Here is a 15,951-nt window from a genome sequence, read left to right as displayed (position 1 = left end):
AAACGTAAATAAAAGTGAAGCAATGCCTATGAATAATGCGGATTTCTCAAAATTTAAGGAGGAATCCCCATTCAGATGGCAAACGCAGGCAATAAGATACCTAGGTGTGCAAATAAACAAAAATCTAGGCCAATTATATAAACTCAATTACAATCCACTAATGAAAAAATTACAGGACGATTTAGAGCATTGGAAAGAGCTACCACTAACATTGATAGGAAGGATAAACTGTATTAAAATGAACATTTTTCCAAGGATACTATACTTATTTCAGGCATTGCCAATACAACTGACAGAAAAATTCTTCAAAGAGTTAAAGAAAATAATAAGGAGATTTTTATGGAGAGGGGGGAAACCGAGGATAGCACTAGATAAATTAACAGAATGGTATAAACAAGGAGGCTTACAATTGCCAAACTTCAAAAATTATTATAGAGCCGCACAATTAAGGTACCTATCAGATTTTTATCAAACAAGGGAAAAACCAGACTGGACGAGACTAGAATTAGATAAAATAGGGGAAAAGATACCTGAACACATATTATATAAATGGGACGAAAAATTGGTACAACATAGAACTTCTCCAGTATTACACCATCTCCTCAATATATGGAAGAAGATTCATGTAGAAAGAAATAAAATAAATTACCAAATACCAAAACTAATATTGACGCAAAATAAGCTACTCCCTTTTACAATAGACAACCTTGCCTTTAGAAAATGGGAAAAAAAAGGGATTAAAAGAATAGAAAATTGTTTTTCAGGAAGTAGATTCTTATCCTTTGAACAAATGAGAGATAAGTACAATATAACTGGAGATACAGCGCTGGCATATTACCAACTGAGATCCTACTTGAAAGATAAATTAGGAAACAACTTGAGTTTACCAGAGGGAAGTAACCTTGAATATGTGATTACAGATACAATGTTAATCAAAAGATTTATAAAAAATATGTATATTAAACTGCAAGAAAAGGAGAATGAGGAAACAAATGGTAAAACTAAACAAAAATGGGAACAAGATTTAAATATAAAGATAAAAAAGGAAACATGGGAGAAGTTATGCTCTGGAACGATGAGAAATACAATAAATACGAGGCTGCGTATGATACAATATAATTGGTTACACAGACTAAACATTACACCGCAAAAGTTAAATAAATGGGACCCAACAGTATCTGATAGATGTTTTCGATGTAAAAAAGAAAGGGGAACAACAATTCATGCAATCTGGACATGTGAGAGAGTAGAAAAATTTTGGGATGATCTCAATCAGATATTAAATAAAATAACAGAAAACAATATACCAAAGAATCCAGAGATCTTTCTCCTAAGTAACATAAAAAATAAAGAATTTGGAATTGACTTGGAAGATGCACAAAAAAGATTTGTCAAGATAGCCCTAGCCGTAGCAAAAAAATGTATTATGTCAACCTGGAAATTGGAAGATAATTTGAAAATACAACAATGGTATATAGAAATGAATAAATGTATTCCATTAGAAAAAATAACATATAGTTTAAGAAATAATATTGAAATATTCGAACAAGTATGGGAGCCTTACATTAAATACAATAGCGAAAACCTACCGGGAACAAACATTACCTAAGTTGATGGAAGGAGAAGAAAAGAAAAGAATGGACTCAGTAGAATTTCTGGTGTATTTCTGTTGAATGACAACATTGTTTAACTGAATTAATGCAACCTAGATTGTATACCTAAAATGGATGAGAGGGGGGGGGGGTGGGGGGGGGGTGGCTTGGGAGGAGGGAGGGGGGAGGGAGAAAAAGTCACTGTAAATGTGTGGAAAAGAAAAAGTGTATATCATGGCTATTGTGATTTATGGTGTGAAAAATAAAAAATTTAAAAAAAAAAAGATCAAGATCAAAAAGATTATTGTTGTATTACTTGCAAAAAACATTAGTTGGGAGCATCTGTCTCCTTTGGATCGTTGAATTGTCATGAGTAAGCTGAGTTCCAATGGAAAGTTGCCAGTTTTCTGATGTTTCCAATGAAATTACAATGAGGATTTTACTGAAACCTCAAGTTAGTTTAAGGTTATTATCTTTACATTTCCATTTAAAAACACATGAATTTTGCATGGATTAAAGTAAGGGTTCATAATTAGGCATTTCAGGATCCCACAAACAAAGGTGCACACTTTGAGAGAATTTGTTCACTTGATAATTACGAGTAAAAATGTACAAAGCCTAAAAAATTTTCCCAAGGCTGATGCTAAAAGTTCAAACATTAATGCAGTTTGTTTGATTATTTGTGTAAAAAAATTAGTTTCAGATTTATTCTGCTCAAGAAATTTAAAAACTGTGGTCATCTAACCTGAACGTAACTGCCCCATATTTTATACTTTTATTTAAGCTAAATAGTGCTGGGCCTAAATAGATCATGACTACAACAAAACTATTATGATTGCAGACAAAAGCAGTCCATATCAGCAAGATGTAGTCCACAGAGTAGTTGAAGGATATAGGAAATATACAAACAAGAGCCCAAAAGCTAACAGAACAAACCAGCAACTACTTGTATGAGGTATGTGATCCCTTTAACAGTGCTGAATGGGTTGTTGAGTGCATTGATCACACAATGTCACCCTTTAGATCAATTTTACTTCTTGTGAGCGCTTTCTACAAAGGTTTCTCAGTGTCACAACAGCCTTAGAATGGCAACTTACTCACAATAAGCATTTGGGACGTTCTCATTATAGTTAGGCTTTTCATTTTGAGCATGGACCCCCAAGACATCTGTGTAAGTGCCTGATGTAAAGTTGCAATGCAGCAGCACGCTTCTGGCGTGGAATAGAAACATGTCCAAAATCTGCCATTTTGAACACTTAGCAGCCTATTTTCTGTCTACATAATAGGCAGAGCATGGAAAAAAGAAGCAGTTTCTTCCCTTGAAATTTATAGGACAGAAAAAGGCCCATCGTGGCCATACCACTCTCCACCATAGTAACTCACAATTTCCTTCTTTGACACTTCCGAACTTTTCCTTGTCCTATATTTAGTCAATTCACTCTTGAAAGCCACAATGGATCTTGCTTTCCACCACATCTGCAGAAAGTGCATTCTAGATTCCATCCTCATACCACATTAAAACTTTCGTCAAATCATTCTTAATTATTTTTCCCTTTATCTTATAGTTATAACCTCTCGTCCTTGAACCCTCAATCAATGAGAGCAGGTAGCCCTCTATCCACTCTGACCGTACCCTCTATTTTTCATACATTCAGTAAATCTATCCTCAAACCCTCTGAAGAAAAGTGTAGGGTTAATGTCCTACATTATGGCCATTCAGGTAATGAGCATTCACCCTCACAGAATTGACAGATCATTACCCAAAAAAATGAGGTGCAGCATAAAACTTATTTTTACAGAATTAATGTGGGGAAAAAAAACCTACAATTTTTTTTCAGCTAGAGTATTTTGACGCATGCAGCATCGCTTTACGGAAAGTGGTGACGTGGACAGTTTTCTAGGACTAGAGGCACCTCTCCCCCAGATAAAGCTTAGAATTGTGTGTGGCTTATTAACCACTTTCATAATTGCCTTGTCACTTTCATTGCTCTTGTATCACTTTTAGAATACTGTAGTATCTTTTGATCTATTCCTCCTCTCCACATTAAAATTGATCTGCCTCAGGTCCACATTCCTGCTTTATAACCTGCTTCAATTTGTAATTTTCCTCTTCACTGTGCACAATACAGTCATTGGCAAATTTAGAAATGATGGATTGGACCTCCAAGTCTAAGTCCTTAATAGAGATTAAGGAAGCCATACAGGTACTAGAGCAGATTGGAGGCTGTGTATCCTGCACCAATTGACTCAGCCCCTGATACCAATAAATTTTACACCATCTGGAAGGAACATGTAAGAAAAGTAATGGATTACTTTCCACTTGCCTGGATTAGTACAGAACTAACAATTCATTAGGAGTTTGTCAGAAATTAGATTAGATTTGTCCTACTTTTTGTTTTGTTGATGAATTTTCCACATTAGCTATTGTAGTCATAATGAGTGGATCAAATAAAGCTGTTTCCAGTCCACTCGCATGTTTGTGGAGTGAATTAAATCAACTGAAGCTAGCTTATGTATTTCCTGACAATTTAGGAAGAAACTAAGATGGATCATCTCATCACTTTCCAATCCTGCAAGACCTTGTCATTGGCATTTGAATTTTGGGATCTGCCACCTATAAGAATAGGAATATTCTTGGAGATTCCACCTCCTAAATCAATTAAGTTGGTTGATTGTCCATCATAAATTTTCATGGACTATTATATTGCGTGCAATGGTAATTTCATTAGTTGGCATATACAGCGTTCTGTTAGGTTCCCATCTCACTTCTATCTATTATGTCTGCTGCTGCTTATCGTTTGTCCCTTGACCCTCTTCACGGAACCAGTTTTGTTCACTTCTGCTTGATAATCAGGTGGAATGTGTGATATGCCAGTCCATGTGGTTACATTTCCACTGTAGTGTTGCCCAAACTGTTACACTAACCGTGCATCAAGACATGGATGATAAAAGGTGTTAAAAAGCTGGGTGAATACATAGGTCTGGAAATGTTTACAGGAAAATTTGAATAATTATTTGAAACCACTTAGAGACTGAATCCATTAATCCTGGAAATGTCTGTGTTGAGTCTGGAAAATTTGTAATGTGCCAGGTTGGAAGATGAGATGTTGCTCACAGAGCTTTACTGAAATAGTGCAGAAGGCCAAAGAATTAAAAGTCACAGATCTTGATATGTTTTCAGCAGTTCAGTTCAAGTGAAGAGAATACTCAATCATTGCACTCTTAAGATTAACCATATTACTATTTCTCTGGAGTCGAATATAAGCCAAAGACCGTGAAGACAACAAATTACTTTCCCTAATCTGAAGGACGTGTGCACACAAAACAGCATTTTTGTGATCATCTGTAATTTCATAGGTATACGTATGTATACGTAGAACATTTTTTTTAAGATTGCAGATTTTTCAGATAACCTTTCATATTTTAAAGCAAAGATCCATTCACTACTATTGAAGGCTATTTTCATTAAAGCAAAAACCCATTCAAATCCTTTTGTAAAAAGCGAACACAGGTTTCTTCGTAAAAGCGAATTTTCGTAAAGTGAATATTCGTAAAACGGATATACCTGTAATTAAATTGCCCAGTTAATCTGATGGGATTTGTTGAAGGAAAATCAAGTTTCAAAATTCAAGCAAGACGTTGTTTTGAGGACAGTGAACAGAAGTGACGGGGATGCCTACACTAAACTCATCCAGTATTTATACGTTCAGAATTCTCATCAACTAGGAAAATTTTCTCAGAATGTTAAGCAATTTCATAACATTTTTTTTAAAGGAGGTAAATTTGGTGCACCGGGTTCCATTTTTGGTTTACTATTCTCTTTATTGCGATATGCATTCTTCTTCCACTCTCAGTCCTGAAGCAGGGTCTCAACTTGAAACGCCAACAATTCTTTCCCTCCACCGATGCTACTCAATTTGCTGAGTTCCTCCAAGTTTTTTTTTTGCTCGATTTTTATTTTACTTATGTTTATACAAAAGAGCAGTGAAGATTTATTACTTCATCTGCTGATGAGTATAGTCACTCAGTTGATTTTTTTTAAGCTGAATTTTGCATTAATATGCTTATTCTAACTTGTAGAGGTGTAGGATAAAACCTTATCGAAGAGGTAAGTTGAAGGGATATAGTTCAGCAATTTTTAGAGGTTTATGCATAGAATATTAGTGTGTGATATACCATAATTTATTTGCACTTTTCATGCAACTGGCACCCCCCCCCACCCCCCCCCCCCCCATTACCCATGGATGCTGGATTGTTGAGAATTCCTTATGTGAATTATAAGGAGAATTTTCAAATGATATCATGTAAAAAGCTGATACATAAACCAGTGAGTCATGAGCTTGAGATTAATAGAGGAACAGGGGGACAATATTTGTAAAAAAAAATAGAAAACCAGTCTTTTTACTGTTACAAACTTTTACTACTAGAATACCATAGATAGTGCCCTGGACCTGATGACAATACAATGCTAGTTGGAAAGTGACCTATGAGCAAGTTGCCATGTATCTGGAAAGGCATTTAAAATAAATAAATAAATAAATGGAAGTTTTGATGGAGAGATTATGCAAAAGAGAGAGCTCTAGATATGACACAAATGTAATTGTTATGTAACACAAAGTTGTAAAGTTGATTACCGTTAAACAAAAATTCTCCATTCATTTTCCCATCAAAACAAAGAAAGTCTATCAGTGTTTGTGATTGCTATAAGTGGTCCAGTGCAAGTGAAGAAGTACTTAAGGTGATCAGAATGGAGAACCACTGATGTAGAGGATGAATTCCTGGAATATATACGATAATTGGAGTCGATCTACTAATCTTTCTTATCCATATGGCCTGTGACCATGTGATTTACCCATTAAACCAATTTACTCTGGGCTGTTGTCAAAGATAAGAAAATCAGTCTCCTTGGTGATAATAGCATGATCAATTGTTCCGTCTTCTCAAATATTTACAAGAAAGCCATCTTCATAATTATTTAACAACCTGATGAAGCAAATTATTTTTAGCCGCACTTGCACATTTTCTGCAAGAAAATTGTACATTTAATTTTGACTTCATCCTCATGTATGGAGGAATATGGATCATTGCACATTTTCTCAAGAAGATGCCTCCTCTGTTATTAGTGGTCTAAAGAGACACATTTGGTTATTATGTTAATATTTTTGCTTCCATGTTTGTTTCTATTTTATGGATAAGTTTGTGTTTTTTAACGTATGATTTACATAACTTTAACACTGACTCAAGGGTTTGGGGAAACTTGAACTCAATAAAATTTAAAACATTAAAAAAAGGCACCTTCTCCAACTTGTGTCCATTGTAACTTTGTGCACGTTCTTGTATTTGCTTTACACACACTGTATATTTTAGAGAACTTTCTTTTGCAAAGTAAGTCCTATTATTTTCTTTCATTTAGGGACTTAAAGGTTACCCTGGACCACCTGGCCATCCAGGAGAACCAGTGAGTGTTCACTTCTCTTTATATTTAATGATGACATCTGTAATAATTATTTCTCTTTCTTTGTCCACATATATAATTCAAACCGTTCACCAGCCAAACATGTGTGTAGCTGTGGATGTATTTTTTGCACACCTAAGTCATCAATTTCTAAATTTTATTGTCTTATCCTAGACACAGAATTGAGAAATGTCATGAGTTTTTATTTTCTGCAGGATGGAGCCAGCCCATATAAAAAATTTAAAATCCAGCCACCGTACATCAGCCATTTTGTTACTTTGATGGCCTTTTGGTGCTTGGGTATCAATGTATTCAATCAATTTATTGGTTACAAACTGCTTTGCTCAAAAATGTGTTTCAGAATTTAGAATTGATGAAAGTGTTTCAGTCTTTTTCTTAAGAATTATCTAGAGATAACCATGAGAAGGGATTTATATGAAATTCTGTCAGGACTAGGCAGGTTAGGTGCAGGAAGAATGTCTCCGATGCTCCGAAGCCCAGAACAAAGGGTCACAGTCTAAGTATGCAGATTTAGGAGATCTATCTACATTCAGAGTTGTGGAACTCCCTGCCACAAATAGTTGAGGCCAGTTCATTAGATACATTCTAAAGGGGTTGGATGTGGCCTTGATGGGTAAAGAGATCAAGGGGTCTGCAGAGAAAGGGTAAAGAAGTCAGATGATCAGCCATGATCGCATTGTAGGGTGGTGCAGCTCAAAGAGCTGAATGGCCTACACCTGGATCTATTTTCAATGATTTTCTATCCAGTCTGTGCTTATATCAGGGATGTTTCATCCCAGTCAATATTTTGATGAATTTTCTCTGTACCACCTGACAGAGTGGCAATCTAAATTGTAATAGAAATTTCAACTGGATTCCATTTACAAATAAGTATCCTGCAAAAGGGGCTCAGGAGAAATTTTAGAAAGATTATGTGATTTGGTTGAAATAGTAATGAAATCATTAATATGTACTGAAATCTAGAATCAGAGTAAATTCTGATTGATGTTGAATATTTGTCAGAAAATGTTGGAATATTCTCTACAGTCTTTAGTAAACAGATTAAAATATTTATGTTGCGTATTAGGATGTGGGTTCTTGCTTGGTGTCAACTCTCGGCCAGTAATACATCACACTACAACAGTCTTATTGGAAAGAACGTTTTTAAAACTACTTCCATATGCATTTGATGTGCAATGGATTATGTATATATGAATGAATGTCCTGTAAATGCAGGGTATGTTGGACAATATTCCATCAAATGCATTTGCACTTCCAGGAATTTTTGGCAGGAATTATATGTGATAAATAGATCCAGCTGCTTTTAGATGTATATTAGATTTTATTTTTTAAATTCTCCTCCCAGACAGGTCAAGCAGGGTCGTTTGTAGAACAAAGGTAAAAATACATAACTGACGTTTCTGGCTTGAGTCCTTCATCAAGGAATGGAAAAATGTAGGCAGGCATCTGAATAAAAAAAGGGGGGGGGGAAGGTATCGTATCAGAGGCAGGCAGGAGGTGAAAAGTGGAGAAGGGAGGGATGGGGAAGGAAGGTGAAGTAAATGGAGAGGGAAGAGGGGAGGAGAACTGGGAAGGGAAGGGGAGGGTAAAGAGGAGAGCAGGTTAGCAGAAACTAGAAAAGTCGATGATAATGCCATCTGGCTGGAGAGTGCCCATGGACAGACATGTGAGTAGGGGACTGTGACACAGAACTGAAATGGTTTGCTACTGGGAGGTCTCTGTCACTGGTGCAGATGGAGCGAAGGTGCTCGGTGAAGCAATCTTCCAATCTGCACTCAGTCTCTCCGAGGCCACAAAGGGAGCACCAGATGCAGTAAATCAGTCCTGCAGATACACAAGTGAAGTGTTGCTTCACTTGAAAGGCCTGTTTGGGGCCCCGGACTGAGGTGAGGGAGGACGTGTGGGCATAATGGTAGCACCTCCTGCAGCCATAGGGGAGGATGCTGGGATCGCGGTTGGTATGGAGGGATGAGTGCAAAAGGGAGTCATGAGGGAGTGGTCCCTATGGAAGGCAGAGAGGGGAGGAGGGAAAGATGCTTCTGGTAGTAGGATCCTGTTGTAAGTGCCGGAAATTCCAGAGGATAATGTACTGGATGCAGAGGCTTGTGGAGCGGTAGGTGAAGATGCGGGGGATTCTACGTTTGTTGCATCTGGGGGCAGAGGGGGCCAGGCCAGATAAGTGGGAAATGGAGGAGATACAAATGAAGGCTGAGTTGATGGTGGTGGAGGGGAAACCACATTTGTGGAAGAAGGCAGACATTTCAGAAGCTCTGGACTGGAAGACCTCATCTTGGGAACAGAGTGATAGAGATGGAGAAATTGAGAGAAGGGGATGGAATCCTCGCAGGGGGCAGGGTGTGAGGAAGTGTAGTCCAGGTAGTTGTGGGTGTTGGAGGGTTTGTAGTATATGTCGGTGGAAAGCTTGTCTCCCGAGATGGAGACAGAGATCCAGGAAGGGGAAGTGTTGTTGGAAATGGAGCAGATGTCCATGCCTCCCCCTTACCTTTTTGTATGGAAACCTGCTGACATTTTTCCATACTTTGATGAAGGGCTCAAGCCTGAAATGTCTGCTTGCATTTTTACCTGTATAAAGGACACGTCTTGACCTGCTGAGTTTCTCCAGCTTTGTGTTTTTACACAGTGTCTGCAGATGTCATTATTTACTTTTCGTATTCTATATCCAGCATTAACAATAAAAATGTTAAAAAGAATAAACTGCATATTCCTTACAAAGAGCTTTTAACCTTCAAAGCAAGAATATGCAAAGGGATTCAGTATTCGACTGCAGATAACACAATCTGCTGGAGAAACTTAGCAGATTGAGCAGCATCCGTGGGAGAAAAAGAACAGGTCATTATACACGTCAAAAGAACCAAAGACTTGTTGATCCAAACCAAGGCTTTTATTAACTAAAAGACTGGAGTATATCACAAGTAGGTCGGCCAGTCCAGAATTACCTGGTCTGCCTAGGAGCAATCCTTTAAGACCTGCCAGTAGGGATGGCTACACTCTCAGCCAATCACAGTCATTCTACACTACAATCTGCACATATACACATTGGTGATAGAATCTGTACTATCACAATTGGTTTTGATAATAAATACAGTACAATGAAGAAAAGGAAACAAAACTGAAAATACAATATCACATATGTGTATATGGTATATATAAATATATGGAAAAACTTAAAACAGTATAAACTCGGACCCCCTGCCTCTGGACTGGTTGAAGACAGAAAAGAGATCAAAAATAATATTATATATGTAAAACACCTAACTTACTCTATTAAAAAACTAACAAAAAACATCTAAGCAGCTTATCCTGAGGGTTACATACATTTTGCAGCTTTTGATTCATACTGTGAATCAAATAACAAAGGTAAAACAATATCTCACCTGGAAGAGAGAGTACATCTAATCACATTAAAAACATTTGCATCAAATCAAAATAAGACATAAAAGGTCGTCATGTATCATCAAATTTCACCGATGAATCATATACACGATATCTGATTTTTTCTGAACTTAAAACAGGACATGAAACACTGTTGGAGGTCTAGAGTCTTTCGATTTGAAAAGAAGATAGCTCTTCTAGCCAACAACAGCCCATTGTGCAGGTACAGAAAAAGTCCCTATGTCTGGTTCAATAACCCCAAAAAAGAGCAGTTATTGGATTGGGTCATAATCCACCAGAAATACAATTGAAAGGTTATGGAAAAAATTCTTTCAAATAGGATGGACAAGACCAAAACGTGTGTCAATGTAGCTATAGCAGATTTGCATCTGTCACAAGTCGGGTTAATATTAGAAAAGATACAAGTCATCTATCTTTGGGCATGTGAACGTGATGCACCACTTTGAATTGGATTAATGAATGCGGGCATATATTGAAAATGTACTTACAGTTTAAAAATATTGTCCCATCGATCCTCCAATAAGAGTCTTGCAAGTTCCAATTCCAACGCCTTTTTAATCTTATCCTGAAGTACTGGATGGAATTTCAATAATCTATCATAAATAATACCAATTTATCTATCATATATAATTCCAATTAATCCATTTAGATTGAAAAAGAAAAAAAATCTCAGTAAAAACTCTCTTAATAACATTGCTCCCAGATTTCAAGTAGTGTCTTCATTGCGTATGTGCAAATGTAATAACAACACCAGTTGAGAGCACAAAAAAGATTAAACATAAAAATGCAAACAATGCTGTGTGAGATGAGGCTTTTTACCTATTAAGTTCACATTTATAAAATACTTCTATTGACACTCTCCCCATGACCTATGTGGGGTTTCTCCTTGTGCTCCAGTTTTCTCCCACCGTCCAAAATGCATGGGGTTTGTAGGTTTATTGGGGATTAAATAAAGTAAAATATTCCATAGTTGACAAGGATTTTAAACTGTGCTGCATTTTAATGCATTCTTTGGTTTATTTTGTTTTGCACACTTCCCATCAAACTATTTTCATTGTATACCTGTTTCTTCTCTCCTTCTGATGGGATCTCAGATATATAGACAGATAAGTCTATAACTAAATATTGCAAAAATATTGTAAGATGGCCAATAAGAATCTAAGAAACGAGAACATCTGATTTGATACTTGGAGAGGAAAGTATGATCTGGTCTTTTTGAATGATTAAATAGGAACTCCATATAAACAAATTAAAAAGAATTATGTTACTTCTTACTTTTAAACGTTAATGATGCCTTATTGTTGAGAATCAGATTGGAGCTGATATTCTTCCAAATGTTTTACTCTGTAATTTCCATACATACTTGCTATTTTCTACTTCATTTTATTTTTCGGCAGAAGCTTACCATAGGAAGTTTTGATAAATTCTGAACTGTCATGTTGCTTTTAACATTTGTTGAAACAGAAGCATTTATATTGTACTCAGCATGTCTGTATCAATTATAGACATCTGGATGCAGTGAGATCATGTCAGTCACCACTGATACTATCTTTGAGTGTTTCTGTTGGCAGACATTGAGTCTTAATGATGAAGGAACCACTTGAATTGTCTTGACTCAATAATAGTAGAGGGCAAAATTCAATCTCTTTGGTGATCTGTTCTTTGCTACAATGTTGCACTGTTTTGTAATATGTACAGAATATGCAATTTAAAAAAAGCCTGTAGCAATTAGCCTATTATTTGGCCAATGTGAGGAATGCATTTGTATGGAATTTTTTTGTCTATTACATTAGTGAATTAGTAAGAAAAGAATCATCCCACTATTACCTTTCAAATAGTAATGCCTAAACTAAGTTGCAAACAGGTGAATGAAATAAAACGTGTTAATTGTTCCTGGGTTAATGCAATTAACAGTAATTTCCAGACTACTCTCCATTGTAATTGGTTCAGTGTCTGGGTAATTCTGACCTGTTCAACAACTGAGGATTTCGCAGTGAGCTCAAGCCAGGCAATATCTACTCCAGATCACTAGAGATATCTTAAATAAGAAATGAGAGTACAGCTAATTTGGAACATATATTCCATTAACTTTAGATGGTAAAGATAAACTCGATTCATTAGTAATACAGAATCACCCCACTCAAACCTCATAGTGGGACCAATATAGATTAAATCATGGTTTTAAAATATTATTCCAGATGACTTGGACCAACCTGAGTCTGTTAAATTAAGAATAGTTCTTTGCAATGGAATAATGCCCCATGGGTTGTACTGAAACATGAATTCCTTGGAACAAGAGACATCCTAGAAAATAAAGCCAAGATTTTGCACTGAATCATGCTGCACTTGGCAGTGGACTTCTTTAATTGTGTGCATGCGTGAATACTATGTCAGTAACACATCTGGAAAATAGTTCCCAAAGCCATTTGCTAAAGCATGTTTAAAGCTGTAATCCCAACTGCAACATGTCATTACTCTTTTATGATGAAATAGAAGCTAGTGCTGAAAATAAATTTTCGAACCTTTCAAACTTTATTGAGCACCGAAACAAAATAAAATCTCAAATTCTGGATACAGTTTGGTGATTTCTCTCATTATCTTGTCAGTAACATTATCTGGCTCTTTTTAACAGGGGGAGCGAGGACCAAATGGAAGACGAGGTGCCAAAGGTTATCCTGGCAGGCAGGTGCAGTAAATCTTCTCGTGCCGTGCAGTTTAATGCAGAGAAAATGTTCATTATACAAAGTTTGTTTACTTAAGATTCCACTGAATCATCCAAAAGAGCACATTAATGTATGGTAGTTGCCCTGCTTTATGAAATGCTTTCTGTTAAACATTTTAAAATAGGAAAATGACATCTGATTTTCTAATATATTTTCTCATCTAGGTAAAACTGTTATAAATTCACAACGCAAAGTGTAAGATGAAAAAAGATGTACTTGTTGTGATTTCTATTCCCCCCCCCCCAAAAAAATCCTCCAAAACCAAAAGATAAAAATGAAATTAAATTTCCTTCAGCACTATTTAATGGACTTTCTAATTAAAAAGGATGCAAGTGCCTTAAACAGGTGATCCAAATTTCTACCCATAATTTTAAAAGCAAGCATCAGTACAATAATGGTGGCCCATGTTTTATCGAATTGCTTGTCATATTGCTGAAGATGGCATTTCTCAGACCAACCATATTTTGTTAAGGAACAGATACATTTTTTCTATTGTCCGTGTTCTGGTTTTACTTTATTTGATTTGTGCAAATCTTAGCCCGGATCATGCTTCTATTCAGCTTGTACTTCTGGGGGTAAACTGACCAAAGCATTGCACAGGTTAGTATATTCCCTGAATGCTACACCTCTGACCTCATGTTCTTCTGCTGGACTCAACACTGAGACTAGAGGAAAAAGTTCCCCCAGATTTGATTGCATTGATTTCTTATGGGGTTGCCAAACTGAAGGTGAATGTTTTGTACTCCCACTTTATTTAATTTGAATGTACTTTTCGGAAAAGATATGTTTTAAATAAATTTTAATCATTTATTTAAATCTGTTTGGCTGCTTATCAAAGCCATTTAAAATGGTTACATTTGCATCTGATATCACAAGTTGTCAAAGAACATCAGATGCTTTGGGGACAGCGATTCAGGATCTGTAGTGTGAGGTTACCTTGTGAGGCTAAGACTGCCAGTTCTGTGGGATCTGTAAAGAAGGCATTGAACAGATTCTGGATCTAATACAATCTCACCAATTATGTTGAATAATAACAGTTGTCATTATGTCAACATCTTGGAAGTCACTTCATATAGTGTCTGAACTGGAAAAGTTCAAGTAGATCCATCAATCTCTAGGGAATCAGAGATGAATATTAAATGCTATCTTGCCAGTGACACTTGTATCCCAAGAGTAAGTTATTTTTTATTATAGCCACTAGTTTCTTGTGAATTATTCATGGTGCAGTTGTTTTGGTTGTACAGACAACAAAATTTCACAATTTATCATGAATGAAAAACAACTGAATCAAATAATAATGATTTTAGTAAGTCTCATTTGTGAAGCAACTGTAATTCACACAAGCATCCAATAACTTGAATGGATTTGTAATTGCAGTAACATTGTACTTGCATGTAGTAAACCTAAAGACAATTATAAATTCTTCCAAGCTGCTTTAACTTTACAATTTATTTTAACCTTCTTTATGCATCTATATCTAAATCTATTAAAATAATTATTTTACTCAATTAACAGAACCCAAGGTATCACAGATTCTTTAAAAAATGTAGTATTCAAACTCAGATATGAATGTGTTTTATCAAACTAATAATTTATCAAATAACATAACATAACATAACAATTACAGCACGGAAACAGGCCATTAGGCCCTTCTAGTCCACACCGAACCAAACACCCCTTTCTAGTCCCACCTCCCTGCACAATGCCCATAACCCTCCATCTTCTTCTCATCCATATACCTGTCCAACCTTTTCTTAAATAATACAATTGACTCCGCCGCCACTATTTCTCCCGGAAGATCATTCCACATGGCTACCACTCTCTGAGTAAAGAAGTTCCCCCTCATGTTACCTCTAAACATCTGCCCCTTAATTCTTAACTCATTTCCTCTTGTTTTAATCTTTCCTCCTCTTAACGGAAATAGTCTATCCACATCCACTTTGTCTATCCCTTTCATAATCTTAAATACTTCTATCAAATCCCCTCTCAACCTTCTACGCTCCAAAGAATAAAGACCTAATCTGTCCAATCTCTCCCTATACTCTAGATGCTTAAACCCAGGTAACATTCTGGTAAACCTTCTCTGCACTCTCTCCACTCTGTTTATATCCTTCCTATAATTAGGCGACCAGAACTGCACACAGAACTCCAAATTAGGCCACACCAACGTCTTATACAATCTCAACATCACCTCCCAACTCCTATATTCCATGCAATGATTGATAAAGGCCAGCATACTAAAAGCCTTCTTCACCACCCTATTCACGTGAGTTTCTACCTTCAGGGAACGATGTACCGTTACTCCTAAATCTTTCTGCTCTTCTGTATTCCTCAATGCTCTCCCATTTACCACGTATGTCCTATTCTGATTCTTCTTACCAAAATGAAGCACCTCACACTTATCAGCATTAAATTCCATCTGCCATTTTTCAGCCCACTTTTCTAAGCAGCCCAAATCCCTCTGCAATCCTTGAAAACCTTCTTCATTATCCACTATTCCAACTATCTTAGTATCGTCTGCATATTTACTAATCCAATTCACCACCCCATCATCTAGATCATTAATGTACATAACGAACAACAATGGGCCCAATACAGATCCTTGAGGCACACAACTGGTCACCGGCCTCCAACCTGACAGACAATTATCCACTACCACTCTCTATACTAAATTTCAGTCATACATGTGATGACATGTTCCACCAAATATTTAATATTTAAATTCAAACTAGAAAATTTATTCAAA

At 36.4% G+C, this 15,951-nt stretch overlaps 1 protein-coding gene across 5 annotated transcripts in view; it reads left to right on the top strand.

Moving 5' to 3' along the window:
* col27a1b (collagen, type XXVII, alpha 1b) overlaps window positions 1–15,951 on the top strand; it is a 474,822-nt gene that overhangs the window by 154,341 nt on the left and 304,530 nt on the right. For all 5 annotated transcript variants that reach the window (XM_069885118.1, XM_069885099.1, XM_069885108.1 and 2 more), the window contains 2 exons: window positions 7,006–7,050; window positions 13,115–13,168. In XM_069885118.1, the coding sequence (XP_069741219.1) occupies window positions 7,006–7,050; window positions 13,115–13,168 (99 nt within the window). The remainder of the gene's footprint in view (window positions 1–7,005; window positions 7,051–13,114; window positions 13,169–15,951) is intronic.

This window comes from Narcine bancroftii, chromosome 1 (assembly GCF_036971445.1).
Source record: "Narcine bancroftii isolate sNarBan1 chromosome 1, sNarBan1.hap1, whole genome shotgun sequence".
Lineage (NCBI taxonomy): Eukaryota > Metazoa > Chordata > Chondrichthyes > Torpediniformes > Narcinidae > Narcine > Narcine bancroftii.
The sequence above is the reverse complement of the archived record's forward strand: the minus strand, read 5'-3'. Positions and strand labels throughout refer to the sequence as shown.